The sequence below is a fragment of the Hemicordylus capensis genome, chromosome 1 (genome assembly GCF_027244095.1).
Source record: "Hemicordylus capensis ecotype Gifberg chromosome 1, rHemCap1.1.pri, whole genome shotgun sequence".
NCBI lineage: Eukaryota > Metazoa > Chordata > Lepidosauria > Squamata > Cordylidae > Hemicordylus > Hemicordylus capensis.
In genome coordinates, this window is record NC_069657.1 from 79,997,930 (window position 1) to 80,025,327 (window position 27,398).

General features: G+C 41.8%; 1 protein-coding gene across 9 annotated transcripts in view; it reads right to left on the minus strand.

Annotated features, from left to right (window-relative positions):
- Window positions 1-27,398, minus strand: part of RAD51B (RAD51 paralog B) — a 575,469-nt gene that overhangs the window by 240,506 nt on the left and 307,565 nt on the right. For 8 of the 9 annotated variants that reach the window (XM_053281883.1, XM_053281844.1, XM_053281835.1 and 5 more), the window contains exon 9: window positions 496-614. The exons of the other annotated variant lie outside the window; for it this stretch is intronic. In XM_053281883.1, coding sequence (XP_053137858.1) covers window positions 496-614 — 119 coding nt within the window. The remainder of the gene's footprint in view (window positions 1-495; window positions 615-27,398) is intronic. 9 annotated transcript variants of the gene reach the window in all.

Here is a 27,398-nt window from a genome sequence, read left to right on the forward strand (position 1 = left end):
AGAGATGTGGAAACTGAGCTCAGAAGATTGACTGACAGATAGCGATTGACTGTGGAGGCGTGAAAGGTAGGGCAAAGGATTAAAAAGACGACTCCCCTTCCACCCACAATTCTTTTATTCTACTACTAGTAGTTATAACTACTAGTAATATGATTGGATTGTCACCTTAAGTGGCACAGCGGGGAAATGCTTGACTTACAAGCAGAAGGTTGCTGGTTCGAATCCCCGCTGGTACTATATTGGGCAGCAGCAATGTAGGAAGATGCTGAACGGCATCATCTCATACTGCATGGGAGGAGGCAATGGTAAACCCCTCCTACCAAAGGAAAACCACAGGGCTCTGAGGGCGTCAGGAGTTGAAATCGACTTGATGGCACACTTTACCTTAATATGATTGGAATTACACCTCAGTATCTTTTCTGGGCAGAACAGGTCAGTAGGACACAACCCTAGATACACGACTGCAGAAGCAATATGCCTCCTCTGATTCCTCACCTGTCTTGTCTGTGAATCTAGATATTGCAGGATGAGTCTTGTATTCACACTATGACTCCATGTATTCCCCAATGCTGCTGTCACATAACCAGATTCTCCATCTCTGTTTCCATGAGACTCTAGAATAAAAATTATAGAAGCATTGATATTATGTTATTTTAACTGAAAAGTGAGGTAAAATAGTAAAATCATGAAGGTCACCACATGTCATGAGCTATTTAGTTATGCTTCATTTTTAACTTACCCTTGTGTTTTGCATTTTCTACTTTGTTAGGATGTCTAAGAGATAATAACGCAGTTAAAATAAAAAAGGACAGATGTGAACTCAGCTCATACCATACATGTTTCTTATGGACAGCTACTTATACAAGAACAAAAAGAACACCATTTGCCACTTATTACAGTGAATAAGACTTCTTACATTTTCCATGTCATAGCAGACAAAGTGAGTTTGCACCAGCGTTTCCCATAAAAGAGGTGAGACCAGTGATGCATGTTAGAGTACATGTCAAAATGTGTTTCAAGGAAGAAGCAGAGAGCTGATACAGAGTTCTAACAAGCACACGTGATTTATTTAATAATTGTGTAAGACACTAGGGACCTGAACTGCAGTATCTAGGAGCAGGATCCAGGCACCTTACTCTGCATTACTGGAGCAGACCTCAGAGAAAGGGAAGTACTGGCCTGAGCCTTGATGCTCTGCAGCACCATCCAGATAATGTCCAAAAAGGTGTACTGCAGATCATCAGCCCAGTCAGACCAAGTGATCTGGGGAATTTCTGTTTCAGGCTTAGTTACTTAGATGGAGAAACTGCTCTAGGGGCATCTGTGTATTGCCTTTCTTTCCTAGGACAACTACTTCTTGGAACCTGAACACTTGCCCACTGAACTGTAATCAGGTGATTAGGTCACCTGCTTCAGCTCCTTTGAACTTACAGTTGCTGCCTATAGGATTTTTGATGTCTGTTTTGAACTACGCCTGATACTAGCCCCTTTGCTAGAAGGGCAAATCCTTGGAAACCATCCCTTGTCTGTCCTGCACTACTCACCTCTGGCCCATCTAACTGACTGCTTACAAGTCTGACCTTGCAGGCCTTGAATGTCACTAAGGTTGCGTTCTGATCTCATGCACGTCCTTACTTAAAATATTCACAATGTACTAATGCCTGGAAGTGGAAAAAATGGAAGAAAGCACTATATTAGAAGAGCCCCTGGTGGTGCAGTGGGAAGAGCCCCTGGTGGCACAGTGGTAAAACTGCCGCCCTGTAACCAGAAGGTTACAAGTTCGATCCTGACCAGGGGCTCAAGGTTGACTCAGCCTTCCACCCTTCCGAGTTCGGTAAAATGAGTACCCAGAATGTTGGGGGCAATATGCTAAATCATTGTAAACCGCTTAGAGAGCTCCGGCTATAGAGCGGTATATAAATGTAAGTGCTATTGCTATTGCTATATTAGAACCCTGTGCGGTTTCAAGTTGCCTGAAGTAAAAGTGCACATTGAATTGGACCATTCAGCTCACTGAAATATTTCACACATAGGAACTTAGGAAGCTGCCATATACTGAGTCAGACCTTGGGCTATCTAGCTCAGTATTGTCTGCAGCAGCTGGCAGCGGCTTCTCTAAAGTTGCAGGAAGGAATCTCTCTCAGCCCTATCTTGAAGAAGCCAGAGAGGGAAATCTAGATGCTCTTCCCAGAGCAGCTCCATCCCCTGAGGGGAATATCTTACAGTGCTCAAACTTCTAGTCTCCCATTCATATGTAACTAGGGTAGACCCTGCTTAGCTAAGGGGTCAAGTCATGCTTGCTACCACAAGACCAACTCTCCACAACCATTATATGTGTGCCTAGTCCCTGTTTTTATTTTTTATTTTTTAAGTAACTGAACTGAATGTACAGCAAAGTAGTTGGCTGAACTGTCACCACCACTTATCACAATTTGCCATACCACTGCTACATTTTCTAAAGGAGTAATCTGTCAAGTTCCAATCTGTGTTGATGAGGAACGTTTCAAACTAGAGTTCACTAAAAACATTTTTCAGACTCATAAATAAGTAGAAAAATGAATAAATAAAAGTCAGAATAAATAAGATTGCTATTCATATCTACAGTGAGTTCTGGGAACTACAACTGGATATTAAAGTTACATGAAGGAAGAAATGGTTTTGTTCTTTCTCCCTAATATGATGAAGGTAAGCACTAATATGATGAAGGTAAGTCTTCTATAAGCCTCACTCTAGGAGCAGCTTTCTTTGGCCACCTCTCCCATTAAAGGTTCCTTCACTTCGATCTATGCCCATCTTCCCCATCCCAAACCTAGAACTTCAATAAAAAAGAAAAAGGTTCACAATAATGTGAAATGAAGTTCAAATGAATAGGAATACCTATTCAAGCAGCACTATAGATTTTCTATTGTCTTACTAAATGAGTACAGAGAACAGGTGTGTTAAAAGTCTGACCCAAAGAAAATCAAAGGAATTATTGTCCAAGTTCATACTAAGCTGTCCAGAATGCTTATTTCTGTACCATCTTCCAACCTATCACATGGATATTTTTTTTTTGAAATTTCAAGGAGGAGATGGAAATGGATAAGAAACAGTTAATCTACTTAGCATCCAAGTGGAGGAAATATATCACTGCCCTCTTGACTTCATGGTGCATTCCTGTACACACCCAGGACTCCCACTTATGTCAACAGATACTGTGAATGAGCAGGGGAGGCAGGTTCAGGGGTATAAACATTTGAAAGCAAACAGGCAAATAAATTACTCTGCCATTACTCCTAAAAATTCTGAGGGGAAAATCTTACAGTACCAGGCAGCAGCAGCACCTGTCTTAACAGCTGCTTAGAGAACTATTTGTGTGACCCACTTCCAGAAAAATTCCTCTCTCTTCAGAATTGCTCATATGTATGTATGCAAGCAGTTATTTAAGAGTAGACTATCCCTCACAGAGTAACAGCAACACCACCCCCTCCTGCCCTGCAAAATAAGTTTTCTGAAAATATATATATTAAAAAAAATACTATCAGCTTGCTGAAGACTTTACATGTTGAATAATAGAAAGAGAAGCACACCACATGTCTGCAGCAATGTGAGACAGGGAGGAAACGGAGCAGTTCCCCAGGAGAGTTCAATGTCAGTGACACTCAGATACTTTGTCCCTTTTCCTAGTCCTGAATAACCAGAAGACAACAGATGTCTCAGAGGCAGGAAATAAAAAATGGCAGGAAACGAGATAGGAGTTTCAAATATGCTGTTTACATTTTATTCTATTATTTCAACTGTGAAATGAATTTTAATAAGATCATGAAAAAATGAACAAAGGTTAATACATTCAAAAACACACATCCCTTTCCTTGACCCATTTTCAGCCTTGCTGACAGCATTTTCTTATTTGGAGATTAATGTCATCTAATCCCGAGGAAGGGCCAAACGAATATTTCTATCTGATCTTAAATATTTGCTAAGACCATCATCAAGGTTCATTTCCCTTGAGTCTTGCCTGTACCTGGGTGATAGAATAAAGACATCACACCTTGCAGTTTTTTCTGCCCATGTAGCCTTTGCTGGTATGGATGGAAAACATATCTACCAAGGTAGTTTTTGTTTTTTCAGAAAAGCTCAAAGAAATAAGCCAACATAAACAGAGTAAAGCTCACTCTTCAGCTTCTGCCATTTCTAGTTCTTTTTCCTCAGCAGAGTATTTCTTTGATCTGAAGATACACTTGACAGCCTTGATGTCCAAAGTGATGAGCTCATTCTCTGGAATGGCTGGCCAAAGTGCATTCCGTACCCTTTACATGGCACATGCTCCACTGAAGATTCATGCACAACTAATAAACAAAGGACTGGAGGACATAAAGATATGGACTCAAATATGAATGCCAGCACTTAACATATAAATCACAAATGATATATCAACTAATCATTCCACATGGTATTGTCCTGTTAAAAACAAAACACAGGTGTTGGTGGGGAAACCACTGGATATTGACAGATATTGTTCAAATAAACTAAATTTGAGAGAAATTTTGTCTCTGCTTCACAGCCCTTACCTGAAACATCAGGATGATACCCACGCACAGCTACTCATGATTTCTGTCATCCAAGGAACTTTCAGGGTTACTCTGTAGGAAGCATCAGTAGCTGAGATTAGGCTGACCAAGGCTACAGCCCAACATACTATCTTAACTTTGTAAGATAGCAATGTGTAAGTTGCTTCAAGAGAACTGCTAGCATAGAAACGGAAATACCTCCACTACCCTGCACAGTGATCGCCAAATAACCAGAATTATCCTAGCTGGTATTTTTGCTCTGGGCAACTGCCAGCAAAGCAAGAGGCAAGGCAGGTGCTTCTCCTTGGCCTCCCTCTTGCCCCACTTTTAGCTGTACATCTTAGATGGAAAGATAGCCTTCTCTAGATAGATAGCCTTGGCTCACCAGAAACCAAGAACCATCTTGTTGGTGGACCTAGTGGGAGGAACACATTCCAAGTACCGAATATTTATTTTAGTTCATGAGTTGGTAACCCTGTCCAGAGCACACCTGTGTCACTTTGCTCTTCTCTATGTCCCCAATTGGTCCAGACCAGTTGCAGTTTAACTGAAACCTTGCTACTACTATCTTTTACACCAAGTGCATGTTTACACCAAAGACCTGGTATCTAAATGCCATCAGAAAGGTCGACTAGGTTTTCTGAGACAAGGGGTTTCAAAGTCTGAGCACCAGTATGGAGTTTTATCTGCAAAGCTCCATACTCTCTCAATGAACTGTCTATCATTACCCCAAGATCTCTGTCCTGGTCAATCACTGACAGCTCAGACCCCTTATGTGAAGTTGGGGTTTTTGTGTGTGTAGAGCATCACTTTACACTTGCTTACATTGAACCACATTTGTCATTTTGTCGCAAAGACACTTTGCAGATAAAGTTGGTGCAGATGTGGAAAAGTGTTCTTATGTTTATGACACAACACAATACTATTTTAACAGCCATTTGTATTTTTATAGCAACCATAAATTTCCAATTTTTATTTTTTAAAAATCCAACCATATTTTTGTTATTTTAAGAACTTGTTGACTTATGCTCATTCTTCCCCATTTAGGATCACAATCCTCAGCAAAGAACATGTAAATAGAAATATGTGCTGTGACAAAAATAATTTATTTTATAAATAGATAGTTTCCCCCCAGTATCACCAGGGAGACCTAAAATACTTTAAAAAAACACACCAGAATATCTAATGCTCCAGCCCAAGAAATAATTTGGGAATTCAATATAATATCAAGGCCAGAAATGAAGAGTCTTCCAGAGGGTCAGAGTCAGATGATGTTTGGTTTTTAATTTCAGAATCCTTGGAACTTGGCAGATTCATTGTCATCAACAACTTTTGCATTAGGGATTCTCAACTCCTGTTGAGAGTTCATGTTGATTCCATTTTGTTTTGAAACTCTTCAGTGAGTGAGAGCCTAAGCTAGTATTTAGGCTTTTGTCCACTGGATGGTGGGGGGGATGAAATAATCCAGCTGTTCTGATTCCTGGCCAGATGATCCACTAGATGCACCAACCCTGCACAAAATGATCATGTTTCATAGGCTCTGTGGAGGTGGGAAGACAGCTGGTCATTTTATAGCAGTAAAGGCAGTCCAAGTTTAGGAGTTGCAGAAGACCACAGACTTAAGAAACGGATGAGATTTTCTCTCTACATTTTTTTGTATTACAAAATAGTTCTTATAGCAAAATCATTTTTAGCCATTCATTCTTTTAAAAGCACCCATACATTTTCTTTCTTGCCTGTGGACATAGAGATCCCAAATACGACTTGCCCAAACAGCATTTCTGAATACAGAAAATGCTGTTGGTATGAGTTATTACTGGACCGTGTAAAAATTCTCCCCTTAGGAGATAATATGATGGTATTAAGCAGATTGCATGTGGTGTTTGTGGGGGAGTGTGGTGATGTGGAAGGAACGCTTGAATTACATATGTTTATGTCCCAAAAGGCTTAAGTAAGAAACAAGAGAGGTTTGAAACTGTCAGGGCAAACACAAACTCCTCTGCACACTATGCTCCAACCCTCAGGGTAAAAAAGAATTTCATTTTCCCACACAAATCTCTCTCAGCTGTTAAGCTATGTCATCTTTTCTTGTTGTTCACCCATCATCTGGATTGGCTATTTTTACAAATTCCACAACCTAAAACCTAGAAAGTTGCCTAACATGCATAAGTTTATTTTCAAACCACAAAACTGTGCTTTTAGGGAGAGAAAAGCAATGTTTGTTTGTTTTTTGTTTTGTTTTAAATATTGGCATGATTTTACAGACCCCACCCCCATCATAGTATCCAAATTATTAAAGTGCCTAAACTTGGTCATATACAACAAACATTAAATAATGGTGCAGAAAAACTAATATCTTGGTATGTGTTGTGTTCTGTTGGAAAAAGTGCTCTGCTAACTTCTGTAGCAACTCCATCCTTTCTTAGTAAGAAATTGTTTCTGTCATCTTATGGTGAGATGCATGCTGAATCAAACTATTGGAAGAGTCTAACATCTGTTCTCATTGCAGACCAGCATGAGTTCATTGAACTTGCACAAGCTATTTCCACGTGGATTTCAGTGTGGATTTCAAATGAAAATTGAAAGGTAAACTCTGGATTCGTCCTTGAGGCTTGCAAGTGGCATTAAAGGTACCTAGGAAGTACTGGTTATCAAGACTAAATTTCAATGTGGCCCTTGAATACTCCAGCCCATTTCACAAAAGGCCAAGAAATCCCATCAGTTGGTGTCATATACTGGGGGATCCCACACACTGAGGGTATCTCAGGGTTGGTCCTTTTCTAGCATGGTAGTTGGGACAAGGTGAAATCATAGGCTTCCAAAAAGGAAGTCCAGGCAGATGAGGCAAGAGCAGAACTGGTGAGGAAGTGAAACCAGTGAAAGGCTTGCTAGTTCAGGGAACAAAGCAAGAACAGGCAGGGTCAAAACAAGGAGCTCAGTCTGTGAGGACAGGCTTACACAGAGGTTTATACAGTATATGGACAGGAAAGAGTAACCATCAGCCATGGAGGCGGGATGAAACAATGCAAAACTTGGCCCCAAGAGGCCTTCAGTATTCAAGAGGCCTTCAGGATTCAGAGATGCAGTGACTCAAGGTGCATGGTACCAGCACAGCTTCTGGGAGGCCTGTAACTTCATTCTATCAATGGCTGGTGATGTTGACTGTTGGCAATTACAATTTCCATTTACTACTGGATTTGAAAGGGAGACTTTGGCAACACATTCCTCCAGATGTAAAACACCCCCCCCCCCCGCAAAAATATCTGTTCAATTCTCTTTTGCAATTACTATAAATGCTATGATATTTAACTAAGCAGTTTGGCATTTGGCCCATGGAAGTAGGCATAGGTGGGTGAGTGAGTGTGTCTATCTTCATCAGTACTGCTGCTTTTTGAGAAGGATGAATCCATGTATATTTCAATTTCATTTAAAATTTTCTATCCAGTTGAAATCTGCTAATACATCATAGCCACATTTCACAAGAATTTTAAAAAGGATAGGCTTGAGCTACAAATAAAACAAAACAAAATTGTCCGGTTTTGGGGAGGAGAAATTCTCCCAAGTGACCTTTCTGCTCTCTCGCAGTGAATTATAGGTGCGGGCGTTGCCTCAGAGTTGGGGAAGTAAGTAAGTTTATTCACTCCCCTCCTTTACCTATTAGTGGGAGCCAAGAGCCTGACCTCCTGTCCGGGAGACTGTCAGGCCCACAAACCCCGTCCCAACTGATCTGCTCATCCTTGGCAGCCTCTGCCTTAAATAAATCCCTGCATCTCAGACACTCCCCCCCGCTTTCGGCCGGCTTCATCTTCCCTGGCCAGGCACGTGTCCTGGACACCTGATCCCTGGCCTCCACAGGGGGCTAATTCCCCAACTCTACCCCCTGCCTTATCATCTCTCCAGCTGCTTGCAGCTGTGGAGCTGCTATCCTGGCTATTCCTTGTCCACCAATTGGCTGCCTCTTGGGCGACACCTGCCCATCCCCCAGCAGCTGTTGCCCGTCTCTCTGAATCCTCTCTGGCTTCTGAGAGGTAATTAACAGGGCTGTCCTGGCATCTGGAGTCCCCGGATTCGCTTGGCACTCTACCGGCTGGCTGGGCACACCTCCTTGTCTCAGGGAGGAGGGGAGGAAACCCCAACAAAAATTAAATTAAATTAAATTAAATTAAATTGACAGAAAAACATATTTTACATGCCTGAATACAGATGTCAACTGTCCTGTTGTCAATTACAGACACATTTGAGGGCAGCTATTCTATCTCACATTTTAAGCTAAATGTTAGCCCAAATTATTCTTCATTCAACTTACATTGTTCAGAATTACAGTTCGTTCTGTATTTGAATTATATCAGAATCTTGAAATTCAAAGCTTCACTTGAAATTATCCCCTAACCCACAAAATATCCCCTAACCCACCTGACTTCAGCCAGGACCATAGCACAGCAAAGAACTGATTTTTTTTTTTTTTAAAGTAAGTCTAGATATGAACATTAGCATTGGTGGGAGGGTGTTCACAACTGTAATTTGACTGGATCTCAACTTATACTGTGCGGGAGGAGGTAACAGTAAACCTCTCCTGTATTCTACCAAAGAAAACCACAGGGCTCTGTGGGCGCCAGGAGTCGATGGCACACTTTACGTTTAATCTCAAAGGGCATTATAAAAATAGAGTGAAGAGAATGGGAAAGTCATTGTTGGATTCAAAGAAACATATGAACTTGCACTCTCTACCTTTCCTTGAACAGAGACAATGTCTCTAATCCAAGCCCACACCACACTAAAAAAGAATTGATAATAATGTCCCCTCAAGTTGTGTGTCTAACATTTTCCTACATCTTGGATAACAGCCTATGCTGCTCAGCCATTTCTTATGGCTGCAACCATTTTGCTCTTAACAACAGTGAATGTTAAAGGATTCCAGTCCAAGGAGCAGAGCACTACTCTGCTAAAGAGACAAGTAATGAGGTACGCTAGGCAGTGGTGGCAGGGGGGGAATTAAGGAAGAGACACAAAATGTATAGATCAAATTCAGGGCTGTTTCTTATGATACAAGAGCAGCGTGATAGGTATTCCTCTTGGTTGACTCCTATATTGCTTTGCTTTGGTAATGTAGGTACATATGAACCATGTGGAAGGGATAGATATTCATGGGAACAACTATGCCAGCATCAGAGATAAATTTTGGAGGAACAGGGTTCTCTAGAAATAGCAAGGGAAGAGCAGGAACCATGCTTCTTCCATATGCGCTCAGATCTGAACCTTAAAGACTGAGTGGAGAAAAGTGACATCAGAGACAGTCTTTTTTCTATAGAAATCAGAGTATGTTTGCTTCATGAGAAAATGTAGAGAGGTGAAATTTAATCAGATGGGGCCATCACAAGATCATTTGGGCATGCAGTCAGATGGAAAAGGATTTTCAGTCTACATCTGGCGGTGTGCTTGCAATCATTTGAATCAGCACTGAGAAGATACAGATTCAGTTTGTGATACCATGTTTTAATTTTTCCTGTTCATTTCTCATTGAAAGGAACAATTCACATCTGGATCTGTTTTAAAGAGATCTTGCTTTCTCAATTTCGCTTGTAAAATCTAATCTCTTTACTATGTAATTGGGAGTCGTTCTAGTTGAATTGTTCTACATGTTGAGAGTTAGTGCTCCACAAAGTCTGACAGCTTAGACCTAAGATCTGGGAAATTCTATGCCTTCTAGACTATCAGAAAGGACACTCTGCTCTTGTACTCCCAGTTTTGTTTTACCATTGCTTCAAGTCAGGGCCTGCACCCAACAAGGAATTTGTACACTGCTTGAAAATAAGGCCCTAAGTTGCTAGGGATCATTTTCACATCTCTGCTACACCACAACTACCAACGGAAATTAGAATCTATGGGTGTTGTCTCAAATTTTGATGGCCCTCTATTGAATGCAATGAAGGTCAGGTCCCAGGGGCATAAATCAGCTCTAGCCATGCTACAAATTCACTGTAAACTGTTCACAGGGTGAAGTGGTTGCCTTGTTATACTTTGCTGTGTGTAAAGTGTCCACAGTGAAGTGTATGCATAAAGTTACCTTGTCACAGGCTGAAACAACAACAACAACCACAAAAATTTATATACCGCTTTTCAACAAAAGTTTCCAAAGTGGTTTACCCAGAGAAATAATATATACATAAGATGGAAAACATAACTGGACATGAAACAGAAAAAACAGACAGCTACCCTACCTCATGACCTCCTATATTGCACATTAAAACTTGCCACACAGTCACAGATGCTTTTCAGTTGACCAAGAAAGATAACCTTTAACAGACTATAAAATGTGAGTGGTGTGTAACTTGAAAATAAGTCAGAATGTAATCATTGCTATAGTGTATGCATGCACTATAGTCTAGTAATTTGTGCCATACCTCTTATAATAACAAAACACCCCACATCTGAAGCATAATAAGAGTCATCAGTGCTTTAAATAAAAAGATTCCCACATAGCCACATAAAGCAACCCAAAAACCCCTGAATATTTGGGCTCTGCTGATATTTTCTCTGCCATTAAATATTCATGTTTTCAGTCATTGCATTTTTTAAAAAATATAAAATTAAATTAAACCTTTAAAAAAAGAAGATGGCTAGAGCTGTTAAAGGCCCAACTGTTTCAAAGAAACTTTTTTTTTTTTTGCAACAGAGATGGGGGAGGAGGGAGAGAGGGGGGAGGGTGGGGAGGGGAGGAAGAGTGAGAAGTTTCAAATAGCAACATTGTCCAAAAGGGTGAAAGGGAACAGATGGCCGTGGAGAATGCAGACTCAAAGCTCTGAAGAAAAGGCCTATATTGACAGATCTTGCTATTTCCTATTCAAGCATGAACGCTCTGGCATGGAGAGTTAAGACGATACAAGGGGCGACCTCTGTTCCCAGCAACCCACTATGGGCAACTGGCCTCTGAAGCTTTCTGAGAAAAACAAGGAGACATAGACAGACAAACAGATATGGCAACAAGCCCAGCTCTCAGTTATCAGGGAGAAAAAATAGAAAGGCTAGAAACAGCTGCCTTTTCCTGGCTCCAGAGCCGAGCATTAGAAAGAGTATTTCCAGCCTTTCACATCTTCCTTTTCAGAGCAAGCTTCTTTGAGAGGTCAACCTCAAGCTGCTGGTCTTTGCCCTGAGCCGAGGTGAAAAAAAGGACAGATCAGAACTTGTCTTGCTCACCGAAAACTGCTTCCTTTAATCATAAGAACTCCCTCCAGCAAACACAAATATTTCAGACCTAACCCCCTAATGATAATGCTTGAGGTTTTGTGTGTAACAAGCCTGGGGGGATTTAAATTTAAAGAATTTAAAGCTGCAGTTCCCACACTCATGTTTAACTGAGCCCATTCTCTAGTGTGCACAGCACAAAGCCGACCCCATCTCTCTCAAGCACACAGGGCTGGGAGAGTTAATTACCCTCTTGGAATCACATGGCTACCCTGTGTATCTACAGATGTGTGTCACGCTCTACTACCACATTATATTCACTTTCTTTTTCTTGTAAGGAGGTTGGCTACATTTAACACACATATCCAGACTCCAACTTTAGAGCATTAGGTTAAAAAATCGTGATGTTTAAAACCCAAATCTATAATGCCTCAGTGGCTTGGGAGATTATAGAGAATTTGAGGATTGTTTGCACTATGATTTTTAGCATGCTGGATGCATGGACTGTTATTCCTCCCTCATCACATCCCTACTGAGAGCACAAGAAGCTCCTATGTGCTCCTGGTTACCTCCCACCGACACATGCTTCTTCCCCAGTTTTCATAGATTTTCTTTTCCATAACACTCTCTGTTCCAAACTGTTAGACACTGAACAGAGTGCCAGAAATATTTGCCATCACATATTTGATCATACCTTTCCAAATACAAGGGCTAGAAATGTGTGTGTGAGTGTGTGTGTGTGTGTGTTTGTATGCACAGGGGTGTAGTGGAGGGGCGATATGCAGGGATGGAGCACTGGTACTTCTCGGCTTCTCTGGCTGTTGGGGTTGGCATGGCCATGGGGGCTATCATGGAGAGTGCCTGCACTTTGAATTTGCAACTACATCACTGTGTATGTTTTATTTTGGAATGCAAAGTAGTCCAATGAGACACTTACATAATGTGGGAGGGGGGAGAGGAGAGGGAGAGAGAGGCATTAATATTGATGTAAGAAGCACTGCTTGCAAATTGGGCCTGTCTTTCACATTTCAGGACAGGTGGTACCAAAAATAAATTCCCATACATTCCATATACCACATCTGTCATCTAATGTCATTTTAGGGCTCTAAAGAATAGTGAGAGTTTTAAAGTGTGAGATACATACATGCTAACTGATCTCTTACAATATCTACTGCACAAGATAAAATTATTGTCACTTCTGAACAAGATTTATATCATTGTTGTAAACCGCCCAGAGACAAAAGTTTGGGGCTGGATACAAATTTGATAAATAAACAAACTTTAAAAGGCTAGCTATGATTACATGGCAACAAGCAATGTTAGTAGTGATCTTTCCTATGGCAATCATTGGTTGTGTGTGCACCTGCCTTTCTAAACGAGGGGGTTTGCTGTGGCTGCGATCAGTGGGTTAGTGCACTTAATTTTATCGAAAGTGATTGCGGGCTATGCAACTCAAGGTTTTCCTACTGATTTGAACTGTTTCTTGCGCACTTTCCTGCAAACACCTTGGTCTTCTGCATTAAAAAACAAACAAACACTGGTGTAACGATCCTTCTCCATGCATGAGAGCACCCCCCCCTTTCCAGTCTGCCTGTTGTTGCTGCCAGAGTTGCATGTGCATCGTGAGAAAACAGCATAATATTTACTTACTTATTGTATTTCTATACCGCCTGATATAGAAATCTCCAGTTGGTGTACAAATTAAAACATAATATAAAACAATATAAAACAGTTAAAATTCATAAAAGAGACCCAATCTCAATAAATAAAAACACTTTCAATTAAAAGCCTGAGAAAACAGGTATGTCTTCAGGGTCCTCTTAAAAGCAAACAGAGAAGGAGATGCTCTTAATTCAGCAGGGAGAGCATTCCAAAGCCCCGGGGCAGCCACAAAGAAAGCCTGGTACCAAGTCTCTACCAAATGAGTTGGTGGCAGCCATGACTGGACCTCTCCAGCATGGTGTAGTGGTTAGAGTGTTGGACTAGGACAAGTTCAAATCCCCACTCAACCACGAAACTCACTGGGTGACTCTGGGCCAGTCATGTACCTCTCAGCCTAACCTACCTCACAGGGTTGTTGTGAGGATAATACTGTATAAGCATCTGAGCTCCTCGGAGGAAAAGCAGGATACAAATGTAAAAAATAATAAATGAATGAATGAATGAATGAATGAATAAATAAATCTTAATAGGTGACAGGGTTCATGACAGAGAAGGTACTCTATTAAATATACTGGACCCAAGCCGTTAAGGGCTTTATAGGTAGTAAGCAGCACTTTGTGTTTTGCTCAGAAACATATTGACAACCAGTGCTGTTCTTTCAAAATCGGTGTTATATGATCCTTCGGGTAAACCCAGAGACCAATCTGGCTGCTGCATACTGCACCATTTGTAGTTTCCGAACTACGTACAAAGGCAGCTGCACGTAGAGTGCATTACAGTAGTCAAGCCTAGAGGTTACCAGCATATGTACCACCGCTTTAAGGTCATTTGTCTCCAAAATTGATATATCTGGTGTATCAGCTGAACCTGATAAAAAGCACTCCTGACCACAGCCTCAACCTGAGAAACCAGGGAGAGTTTGGGATCCAGGAGCACTCCCAGACTACAAACCTGATCTTTTAGGGGAAGTGTAACCCCATCCAGAACAGGCAGGTCTAGACCATCTCTTGGGTCCTGGACCCCTACAGACAATACCTCCATCTTATTTGGATGCAACTTCACCCTGTTATCCCTCATTCAGCCCATTATCGTCTCCAGGCAGGCATTTAGGGGAGTCATGCCATTTCCTAATGAAGTTGGTATGGAGAAGTAGATCTGGATGTCATCAGCATATTGATAAAATCCCAGACCAAACCTCCTGATGATATTTCCCAGTGGTTTCATATAGATGTTAAAAAGCATTGGAGACAGTATGGAGCCTTGTGAAACTCCACGTTAGTTCTCTGTTATTTTGCAGAATAACAGTCTCCAAGCGACACCATCTGGCATCTGCCAGAATAAACCAATTTTTACTTATAAGAATAAAGGCTTTAGCATTTTTACTTCTGTTTGACTGCAATCTTCCTTGTGCCTTTCTTTTGTCTTCTTCCATCTTCTTCTACTCCGCTCCATCTCATGTTTCCTCCTACTTACCCTACTTTGCAGAGCGCTTAACTGATTAAAAAAATGAAGCGCTTCAAAAAGGAAGTGAAGTAAAGCACTGAAGCACTCTGCAAATCAGGGAAAGCCGGGGTGGGGTGGGGCAGATGACATAGTGGACACACACACACACACACACACACACACTCTCTCTCTCTCTCTCTCTCTTAAAGATTGGAAGAAGAGAAACAGAAAGGTACGCACAAAGGTGAAAAACTCCTCCCCTTCCCTCCTCAGAAGGGCAATCACCCTGATCATGCTTCCCACTGGAGCCCACAGTAACTGTATACATGGGTCACCTAATGCACATAAAGCAGTCTTCCCGCACTCAACTTAGGGGGAAAGAGGTATTCCCACCCACCCACTTTGAGTGCAGATTTTGGCCCACTAAAGGGCCCGCCTTTGTAAACCCTGCTAGGAGACCTCAGAAGGAAAAAAGAACAACCTATAAATAGTCTTTGCTTTTAGAAAAGTGTGTGTGATATTCAGACACAGGTTTGTAGCAGGGACACTCCCCCTCTACTGCCAATATTTTATTTATGTATTTATGTATTTATTTATTTAACATAATTTATTTAACATAATTTAACATAAAACCTACGTCTCTGGGCAGTTTACAACAAAAACAGAAAAGTTAAAACGTTAGTTAAAACAGATAAATGACAACAAAGAAATTAAAATGTTGGTTAAAATAAATGACAGTAAGAAGTTAAAACATTACAACAATTGCAACAATTGCACTATATGTATATAAGATCCCCCTCAAGAGTGCTCACATAGATGATGCCACTCTGAGTTGCCCTCCCTAGACTCCAAGCAATTCCTACTCTCCCTTGTCTCCTCATATGAGCTCATGCTTTCCTGACAGCCCCTGGGAAGTTGGTGCCTGACTGATGCCTGACTGGTGGTGCCACCCTGATGCCTGACTGACCACACATCAGACTTGGACCCAAGGTGCCTACCTGGTCCTGCTTAGTCCACAGTAAAGGGCAAAGCTGAAGGATTCTTCCTTGTCCACTGCTTTAGCAGGACCTTTGTAGACGGGACCCTTGTCTCTCCCGGTGAGAGCCACTCCTTTAGCTTTTCTCACAAACACAGTACACGAAAGTATAGGTACAGAAGTTGCTCTCTACTCCTTCTTTCACCCTCTTTTCCTTCTCACCACCCATACTTCACTGCTCACCAATCACTAGGTCACTACACAGTGACTTGCCTGCCTGGTGCGAAGGCTGCAGACATCACGTGATGTCTAGATAGGCTGTTAGGCAGTGCTGAGAAAGAGTTGGCTCTTGGTGCATTTTGGCACCAACGCTGTTGGGAAATGCTGTTGGGAGGTCTTGGAAGCCCAATTTAGGTTGCTAGGTTCTCCCAGGGTAGCATTCTCCCATACGCAGGGTGAGAGAGGCAGGCGGAACTGAGGGGTCTCAATGCATAGATGAGATGGTGATGCTGGGAGGAGGGGTTTAGATTTGCTAGGTACTGGGATACATTTTGGAACAAGCAAAGCCTGTACAAAAGGGAGGGACTCCAGTAGAACCAAGACAGAACCAGACTGCAGGTGCTTAAAATTAACAAGATTGTCGAGTAGCTTTTAAAATGATACCTGGGGAAGTACAAAGAGGAACTGGGTGGTATTTGGTTCAGCAAGCAAAAATCCCCTAAGGTGTGAGGGTGCAAATGTTTTGGATAAATCAGAAAGGAACAGGTAGAACCAACAGCAAAGCAGACAGACAGCTGGTCAAAAAGGTCAAAATGACAGTAAGGGAGATAGCACACACCAACACCAGGTAAGAGACTTGGTGTATAGATGTTTGCATACCAGTGCCAGAAGCCTCTGAGCCAAGATGGGTGAGCTGGAGTTCTTGGTTGCTAATGAAAACATAGATATAGTGGCCATAATAGAAATCTGGTGGAACGGTGAGAACCCGTGGGACACTGTTATTCCTGAGTACAAACTCTACAGAAAGGACAGGGAGGGGCGGTGGGGTAAAGTAGCACTGTATATTAAAGAAGGTGTAGAATCCAATAGGGATGTGCGAATTGATTAGGATACAAATCGATTTGTACCCGAATCTACCTGATTCGGGTGATTCGGAGACAAAACAAATCACCCCTGTGGTCCATTGGCTAGATTCGGGTACAAATCGAATCGTGGCTGATTCGATTCGAATCGATTCGGGTTTCGGATCTGTCCTATTAATTTTCCCAGATTCCCAGCTTTCATTTTTTAAAAAAAAGCTAAGCTCTAGCCCTTATAGAAGTGGAGTTATGGAGCAAAATGTGGGGTCACTATTTTTCAAGTGTTCGGATTCTTTGGTGTATAATAACTTTCACTCAATGAATCCTTATGAGGATTCATTACACACCTTCATTTCTTCTATTCATTTTGACTGTCTTTTAGACAGTGCCAATTGTCAACTGCCATGTGCCAACTACACCCCACTCCCACCTGCAAGGCAGTGAGGTACTACTCAGTTTAAGTTAAGTGCCTAATGGGTAGAGGCTACCACCCAAATTGCAGAGGGATTGGGCAAAGGGCTGGTTTTTGGTGAATTGTTGAAGTTTTCCATAGGAAATCATGTAGGTTTCAGCAGCCCCATAACTGTACTTGGGGGGTGCTGGGGTGGCCCAGAGTGAGTGGTGGTGTAGTGAACAGAGGGTACCAGCCACCCCCATGGGTTTCTAGCCCATGGGGTTCAGGGTTCTGTTGTTTCTGAGGTGTTCTGAGTGTAGATTCTCTGGTAGCAAATGAGATTTTCAATACAAACCATGAATCCACTATCATTTGCTACTCTCATAGAATCTACACTCAGACCACCTCAGAAACAACAGAACCCTGTACCCCATGGGTTAGCAACCCCATGGGAGTGGCTGGCACCCTATGTGCACTACACCACCACTCACTCTGGGCCACCCCAGCGCCCTCCAAGTGCACTTATGGGGCTGCTGAAACCTCCATTATACCTTATAGGGAAAAACCTTAAAGATGAGTAAACTTCAACTATTCACCAAAAACCAGCCCTTTGCCCAATCCCTCTGCAATTTGGGTGGTAGCCTCCACCCATTAGGCACTACCACCTCACCACACTCTTCCACCCCAGATCCCACTTTATGCCCCAACTCTGCCTCAAAGACACTAAACCTTCAACAATTCACCAAAACCAGCCCTTTGTCCAATTCCTCTGCAATTTGGGTGGTAGCCTCCACCCATTAGGCACTTAACTTAAACTGAGTAGTACCTCACTGCCTTGTGGGTGGGAGTGGGGTGTAGTTGGCACATGGCAGTTGACAATTGGCACTGTATAAAAGATCAGCCGCGATTCGGATCCGAATCGAATTTGGGGTGATTCGGATGGGTCAGATTCGGATCCAAATCGAATCAGGGCTGTTTCGATTTGGTTACAAATCGAAACACAGAAAATCCGAATTGCACACCCCTAGAATCCAACAAGCTAGAAAACCTAGGACCACCAGACCTCAACAGAGTGAGGTCTGGTGATCATTATGGGTGACAATATGAGGACTGAAAGGAAATGTGTTACTAGGGAGGTGTTATTTCCCTCCGGACAAAATGCTAAGAGTGACCTAGAATTGGAGAAGCAAATCAGAGAGGCATCATAGAGAGAAACCTGTAACAATGGGTGACTTCAATTACATTCACATAGACTGAGAGAATTCACGTGTGGATATTTAATTATTTTGTATTTTGTTATTTATGTAATTGTATTGACAGAAAGGCCAAATTTCTAGACATGCTAAATGAGTGTGCCTTAGAACAGCTGGTGGCAGAACCAACCAGAGAGAAGGCGACCTTAAATTTAATCCTGAAGGGTGCCCAGAACCTGGTGTGAAATGTCTGTACAACCATTGGGGAATAGTGCTCACAATGTGATCCAATTCAGTTTATATATAAGTGGAGCACTGCGAAGTCAAACACATCTGTTGGATTCCTCTTTTCAGAAAAGGAAACTTCTCAAAAATGAGGGGACTGGTAAAAAAGGAAGTTGAAAGGGAAGGTCAGGACGGTCACATCACTTCAGAAAGCATAGAACTTATTTAAAACCACAATACTAGAAGCTCAGTTGGAATGTATACCCAGAAGAAGGAATGGTACCACCAAGTTCAGGATGATGTCAGCATGGCAAACAAGTAGAGCCAGGGAAGCTATAAAAGGGAAGAAGACTTCCTTCAGAAAATGGAAGTCCTGCCCAAATGAAGAGAACAAGAATAAACTCTGGCAAAAGAAATGCAAGGAATAAATTGACAGTTTTCACTATGGGAGGGAAGTAGGAAGTGGGTTCCTCCAGGGAACTGTACTGGAACCAGTGCTCTTTAACTTGTTTATAAATAATCTAGAAGTTGGGGTAACCAGTGAAGTGGTCAAATTGCAGAGGACACAAAACTATTTAGGGTAGTGAAATCTAAAACAGACTGTGAGGAGCTCCAAAAGGATCTCTCCAAACTGGGTGAGTGGGTGACAAAACAGCAAATGCGTTTCAGTGCAAGCAAGGATAAAGTGAGGCATATTGGGGCAAAAAACCCCAGTTGCATATCTATCTATCTATCTATCTATCTATCTATCTATCTATCTATCTATCATATGCACTGATGGGGTCTGAGCTATCAGTGACTGACCAGGAAACAGATAGGAATGCAGGAATCTGCCTTATACTGAGCCAGACCATTGGTCTATCTAGCTCAGTATTGTTTTCACAGACTGGCAGCGGCTTCTCCAAGGTTGAAGGCAGAAACCTTTCTCGACCCTATCTTGGAGAAGCCAGGGAGGGAATTTGAAACTTTCTGCTCTTCCAAAAGAGGCTCCATCCCCTGAGGGGAATATCTTACAGTGCTCACATATCAAGTCTCCCATTCATATGCAACCAGGGCGGACTGCTTAGCTAAGGGGACAAGTCATGCTTGCTACCACAAGATCTTGGGCATATGGACAGCTCGTTAAAAGCTTCGACCCAGTGTGCGGCAGCTGTGGAAAAGGCCAATTCTATGCTAGGGATCTGTAGCGGCTTAAAGCCTTTGTCTCAGAGCAAGTTCACATGAGGGAAAGAAATGCTGAATCATCCCTGCTGAGCTTTCTAATTAGGCTTATCCTAAAACTCTCTTGTATTATTGGTAGGTTCAAAGGCTGCCACCACCACTCCTTTGTCTACAGAAACTCTCTGGGCTTGGGGTGGGATAACCCAGAAAGAAAGAAACTCTCTTAATTTGACTCTTGGACAAGTACAAAAATCTTCCATGTGCAAGCCTACATGTGGTGAGAAAACCAATAGCTGCTGAGCTCTTGAGGACGTGTTTGCACCACAGTAAACCTTATCCCCCCGCCCCGAGTTAAAAACCAACTCGGAGAGGCTTATAAAAAGAAATGACTTTTAAAAACCAGTTTTATTCCATTACTGCAGACTGCTGCCATCGGAGGCTTTCTAGTTTTCTTAGAATACTTAGTAGATGATAAAAATAGGTTGTCTTAGGCATGTTTAAATTTTTATAATCCTTTGCAACAACACTAGGTAGGCTGGGCGTAGGCTAGTGTTTTTTTAGTTTAATTATGTTGCAGGTAAACTATAATAAAACAGTATCAGGAATATGCAAAAGCACATACACCAAAGAAATAGAAATTCTAATACAAAGTCTAACTAAACAAACTTTCCCCTAGACTAAATTTCCCTTTTTCTTGAACTCACCAAACTCCAGATGAGAATTCAAGCTTCCTGCCCTCCTATCTTTTGAGGATCTGCAGAGGTATTTTTCCTGAAGCCATCCTCCATGGCCACATGTCCTTCTCTCTTCTCTAACAAAGCCCTCTCCTTCTTGTTCCCAGAATTCTCCACAACCGCTTTCTAGGTCCCACCCACCTGGTGTACTCATTGGCTGCCCTGGAGTTCACCAGTGTGTCAGTCAAGACAAGGGTTCACTCCCTATTAACTCTTTAGGGGGAGGGGTGGCTGGTCACTACAGGATCATTAGGAAGGGAATTGAACATAAGTATGCTAATATTATAATGCCCTTATATCAATATGTGCAGCCACATCTGGAGTACTGTGTGCAGTTCTGGTCACCATATCTTAAGAAGAACATTGTAGAACTGGAAAAGGTGCAGAAGAGGGCAATCAAGAGGATCAAGGGCCTGGAGCACCTTCCTTATGAGGCAAGGCTACAGCATCTGGGGCTTTTTAGTTTGGAAAAGAGGAAATATGATAGAGGTGTATACAGTTATACATGGAGTAGAGAGAGTGGGCAGATAGAAATTTTTCTCCCTCTTTCACAACACTTGAACCAGGGGTCATTCCATGAAACAGAAGACCGGGAAATTTAAGACTGACAAAAGGAAGTACTTTTTCACACAGCACATAATTAATCTATGGAATTCTCTGCGACAGGATGTGGTGATGGCCACTAGCTTGGGTAGCTTTGAAAGGGGCTTAGACAGATTTATGGAGGGCAGGTCTATCAATGGCTACTAGCCTAGTGGCTACAGGCCACCTCCAGCCTCAGAGGCAAGATATCCCTGAATACCAGTTGTAGAGGAGCAACAGCAGGAGAGCGAGCATGCCCTCACCTTTTGCCTGTGGGCTTCCCAGAGACATCCGGTGGGCCACTGTGTGAACAGGATGCTGGACTAGATGGGCCTTGGGTTTGATCCAGCAGGGCAGTTCTTATGACATGGATCTGTATGTTATTCACACAAATAGCCTCAAAGCATAGGTACACACATGTGTAGGATACATTGGTTTGAGCATGCATGGTAACAGCATGTGCCTACCTTCTACCAAAGAAATAAATGGGATTTATACATATGTAACCAGGCTGGATTGATATTAAATGTGGAGAATTCACCATATAAGAAAGAACACAAAGGGAGCAACTGTGCAAAAATGTTACTGTCGTGGACTTTGAAAATGTCTATGCCATACTTCAGTACTGAGAATCACAGAACAGAGTGCAGTTAAGCAGATACAAGAGAAGACTGAACAATTAAAACAGGATCATAGTCTACTAGCAGTACAACTTCCTTCACATTATTACACGTCCAAAACAGCTACCTGAGTTAACAAAATGTCAACATTATGATTCCTCTTCATGACAGTATATTAACAGAGATTTTAATATAATAGAAAGCATCTCAAAAAAGCAGTAACTAATAGCCACTGAAATAAAAACCAACTAAGTAACTTTATAGAAAAGGAATTGTCCTTTTGGTTCACTGATACATGCTGCACTGGTAAAAAAATTGTCAGAAAAGGATGCCAATCTGGAAGTAATGTCGGTGTAAGGGCATTAAAATGCACATGATTGCATTAAGCATGGAACCAGGAGTGAAGAAACAGATCACGAACCAAATTGAGATCTAAGTGGCCTTGATACAGAGCTAAAGCTCACTTCAGTCAGGAAATTCTTATATCCTTCCTGTTGCAATGGGAGCCAATAATCGGTTTCCTTGGGCAGCACTGGCTTCAGTCTGAGGACTCAAAAGCTGCTGCAGAAGAGCAAGCTACTACAAGGGGCAGCAGCAGATGGAGTCTCAGTCTGAGCCCAGATAGATCCTGACAGTATCAACCCTGCACATTAAAAAAATTATAACCCTTTTAAAAAGTGGGTTTTTTAAAAAATAGGTGGTGCTGTCTATAGAGTGACGATGTTCTATTGCCTACTCTCCAGTAGGTGCCCATGACACTTGAACAATCATATTCCATGCTGCAGTTATGTTCTATATGGGGACATTAATTCATTTTCTCAGGTACACAATATAATTATGTTTGTATATTTACAAACAAGAAATGTTGACAAAACAATAGTTGAACTGCTTGGGAATACAGTTTCCCTGAAACAGTTCTGCTATGTTGAGGGCAGGTGTGTGGCCTTCATGTTCACCTCAGCTGCAGCAGATGAGAAGAGTGTCAAAGCTGAGCCATGAGCAGATATCGCAGATAGTTCAGAATCTAAAATCATGACTGAATTAAGCAGGGAACCAGGAGTGAAGAAACAGATCAGGAACCAAGCTGAGAGTTACCGGCAAGGCCAGGGGTCAAAGCTGGGCAGACAAATCAGAAACTGCAGGCACCAGTATCAAGAAGACCTTGACTCCAAGGCAAAGCTTTCGTACAAACGGGAAGCCTTTATTTGCTTCCTGTTCCAAAATGATCCAGTGGTCAAGTCCAGCTGGGGGAGGGGGCAGCCCAGGGACAGATGACTCTCTCTGTTTTGGTAAGGCGGCTGCAGTTCAGCTGTATGCAACATGAGACAGCTATCTCAAGTGTATGGCTCCTAGCTTCATCTCAGGCAACTTTGACAGAAGGTATAAACTGCTCTTACTTTCTCTATCCTTTCTCCTTCCTCTTCACTGCCTTCTCACTTGCATTTGTCCTACAAGTCACTTGTCTGTGTCGGCTCCCATTTCCCCCTTTCCTCTCTCAGAACAGCCTTCAGTCTCAATACTACAAGAGTACTCTAATAGACTCTCTAATATAACTCTCTAATATCTAATAACATTCTCTAGTATAACTAATATTCTCTGTGGTTGCCCCTCTCCTTTGGAACACCCTTCCCTCACCCCAATTCGTTCAGCTCCCTCCTTAGTAGCTTTTAACTAAGGCCCTTCTTAAGATTTACCTTTTTGGCCAGGCTTTTGCTCTTTAGTTTTTAAAAAATATATATTGTTATTGTTACTGTTCACCATCTAGAGTCTTTGGAGGAGGCGGTATACAATAATTTTTTAATAAATAAAATAAATAAATAATATTAAACACCCAGTTTTTGTGTGGTGCTTGTTTATTAAAGCATATTCCTTCTGAAATGCTCTGGCTTAGGGTGGGAAACTTAGAAATTTGACTGACTTTGAAGAATTAATCACCCAAAACACTGATCATTTGCTAGGCAGAATTTAGAAGCTATTACTGAAGTATGAAACGGAGACTGAGCAGATAAAAGAATGTATGATAAAATGGATGCAGAATTTTAATAGATCGACTGATATCTCTGATTGGGAATACCAATGGAAAAAGAATGTGAAATTTACTTTGTGTACCAATCTAAGGGGAAATTGGTATAAGATGTTCTTTAGATGGTATATAACTCCTTTGACTATTAACAAAATAGATGACTTCTTTTCCAAGAAATGCTGGAAATGTAACTCACATTCAGGCTCATTTTACCATATGTGGTGGAGTTGTGGTAAAGCTCAACAGTTTTGGAAACAAATTCATAGGAAAATTGAACAAATCTTAGAAGTTAAGCTTCCCTTTCTTCCAGAAATTTTTCTTTAAGTATGATAAAACTTTATATTCTTGCCAAATTAAATGTGTCATATGATTACAGCGGCTAAGATTATATATGCTTCTAATTGGCGTATTTTAGAAATCCCCTCCTTAAATGATTGGTTTTTGAAAGTGTGGGATTATGCTTCAATTTCAAAAGTCTTGGCTTATGTACATGGTATATCTACTGAATCATTCATGTCTGTCTGGGAACACTTTATAAATGATAATATCCGTTATGGTCAAACATTGTTCCCATTTTCTGGATTTGATTTATAGTGTTCTCAAAATGTAATTTACAAGAAGCTGATTAGATTTTATAACTCTCTAAGAGTCTGAATTTATTTTGCTTTGTCTTGTTCTAGATGTCTTTTCTTTACTTTATGAAGTAAAAAAAATGAGGTTTTTCATTATGAAAAATGATTGGTTTTATACTGTCTTTATGGTGATTTGTCTTTGTCTCCTTTGGTTTACTTTTCAATAAAAATTCTTATTTTAAAACAAAATGAAATGCTCTGGCTTCTTGACTCTGTATGCACCTTGGAGTACTCTGCGGTATTGCTTCACTATCCAGACCTGATCTTTAGTTTTTCCTGATTGTTGGTTTGGTGCTATCAATCTGAGCCCACTCTACCAAATGGATAGCTGACTGCTTCCCTGGCTGGTAGAGTTGGCTATCACGGAGAAAGCATTTCTCTAGCACTCAAATAATTTACCCAGCTTCAAAGTATACGTTCCATGGAACTGAGCTGATGTTCCAGCCATGGTAATACAACTAAAGTTCATAGCTATATAGGGCATAGGTCCAAGCAAGTATGGTAGCAATGCCCTCAAGCAGAGTTTTAGAAATCAATTTCAGAAGAAAGTGGCTATATTGCAGATGACACTAAACTATTTTTTACTGGTCAATGACTGAAATAAAACCTAGCTACCTAAACTATTTAAGGTAGTGAAATCCACAACAGATTGTGAGGCGCTCCAAAAGGATCTCTCCAACCTGTGTGAGTGGGTGACAAAATGGCAAATGCGGTTCAGTATAAGCAAGGGTAAAGTGAGACATATTGGGGCAAAAAACCTCAATTTCACATATACACCGATGGGGTCTGAGCTGTCAGTGACTGATCAGGAGAAAGATCTTGGGGTTGTGTTGGACAGCTCGTTGAAAGTGCTGAGTATGCAGCTGCTGTGGAAAGGGTCAATTCCGTGCGAGGGATTATTAGGAAAGGGACTGAAAGTAAGAATGCTACTATTATAATGTCCTTATACAAATATGTGCAGCCACATTTGGAGTACTGTGTGCAGTTCTGGTCACCGTATCTTAAGAAGGACATTGTAGAACTGGAAAAGGTGCAAAAGAGGGCAACCAAGATGATCAGGGCCCTGGAGCACCTTCCTTATGAGGAAAAGCTACAGCATCTGGGGCTTTTCAGTTTGGAAAAGAGGCGACTGCGGGGAGACAAGATAGATGTGTATACAATTATGCATGGAGTAGAGAGAATGGACAGGGATATATTTTTCTCCCTCTCACACAACACTAGAACCAGGGTCATCCCGTGAAACAGAAGACCGGGAAGTTTAAGATCAACAGAAGGAAGTAGCTTTTCACACAGTGCACAATTAATCTATGGAATTCTCTGCCATGGGATGTGGTGATGGCCACTAGTTTGGATGGTCTTAAAAGGGCTTAGACAAATTCATGGAGAATCAATGGCTACTAGTGTGGTGGCTATAGGCCACCTCCAGCCACAGAGGCAAAATGCCTCTAAATAACAGTTGCAGGGGAGTGATAATGAGAGAGGGCATGTCCTCTCCTCTTGCCTGTGGGCTACAAAACTACACCACCTGGGGCTATTTAGTTTAGAAAAAGGACGACTGCGGGGAGACATGATAGAGGTCTATAAAATCATGCATGGTGTGGAAAAAGTGGATAGAGAGAAATTATTCTCCCTCTCATATAACACTAGAACCAGGGGTCATCCTATGAAATTGATTGCTGGGAAATTTAGGACCAACAAACAGAGATACTTTTTCACACAGTGCATAATCAACTTGTGGAATTCTCTGCCACAAGATGTGGTGACAGCCAACAACCTGGATGGCTTGAAGAGGGGTTTGGATAACTTCATGGAGGAGAGGTCTATCAATGACTACTAGTCCAAGGGATACAGGCCACCTCCAGCCTCAAAGGCAAGATGCCTCTGAGTACCAGTTGCAGGGGAGTAACAGCAGGAGGGCATGCCCTCAACTCCTGCCTGTAGGCTTCCAGCGGCATCTGATGGGCCACTGTATGAAGCAGGATGCTGGACTAGATGGCCTTGGGCCTGATCCAACAGGGCTGTTCTTAAGTTCTTATGGCTTCTCAGAGGCATCTGGTGAGCCACTGTTTGAAAAAGGATGCTGGACTGGATTGGCCTTGGGCCTGATCCAGCTCGGCTGTTTTTATGTTAACCCTAATTCCTTCCTTTGCATAACGTTGCAATCCTAACAAATCACTAACCAAACCAAGGTTTGCCCCAATACATACTTAAAATATATTTGGATCTCCTCCACTTATCCTGCCAAACCCGTGTGCCTCTGAAGTAGAAAATGGCACATTTAAGTCAGAACAACATGTGAATGCTGCTCTAGGAAATAATCAACATTGGTTTAGAGGAAAAGTGTATCTCAAGCTGAGAATACAGTACTCCCAGGGTGTCTGAATTACTGTACAGATGTTTCTGGATTTAAGGAATGGCTATGCAGCCAATCAGCTGCAAACACATATTTTGTAGTATTTTAAAAGTCTCTTTGGTCTCTTCACTCTTCAATTTGACATGGAAGCCAAGTGAATATGGTAACTTGTTCTTCTTTGTTGACTTTTAAAGAGCTCTCAAAAATATTTGAGACACAGGGGGGCAACAGTGGGATGTGTGAATATTTGCAGTCCTGTATGTCAGATATTTGGCTGTACTGAGAAATAAATGTCCTATTTATTCACAAGGCCAGATGTGGTGGAGGCAGCTCTGATGCAAACTTCCTTTGCATGCTTTGCCAAGGATTTCAACCCTGACCCACAGAGACATTCTCTCCGGGAGGTGAGAGGCGATTTACTTTCCAGGCTTAGATCAGATACTGGCTCTGCCAAATGTGACAAATTGAATGTGATGCTTTGAAGACCCAGACTTCATGTTTCTGACTGTCTAAAAAGGGAAATATTGACTTACTGTATAGTAAGCGGGCTCTTGAGAGTGGACAGAGGGCAGTCTTCAGCTCCTGGAAA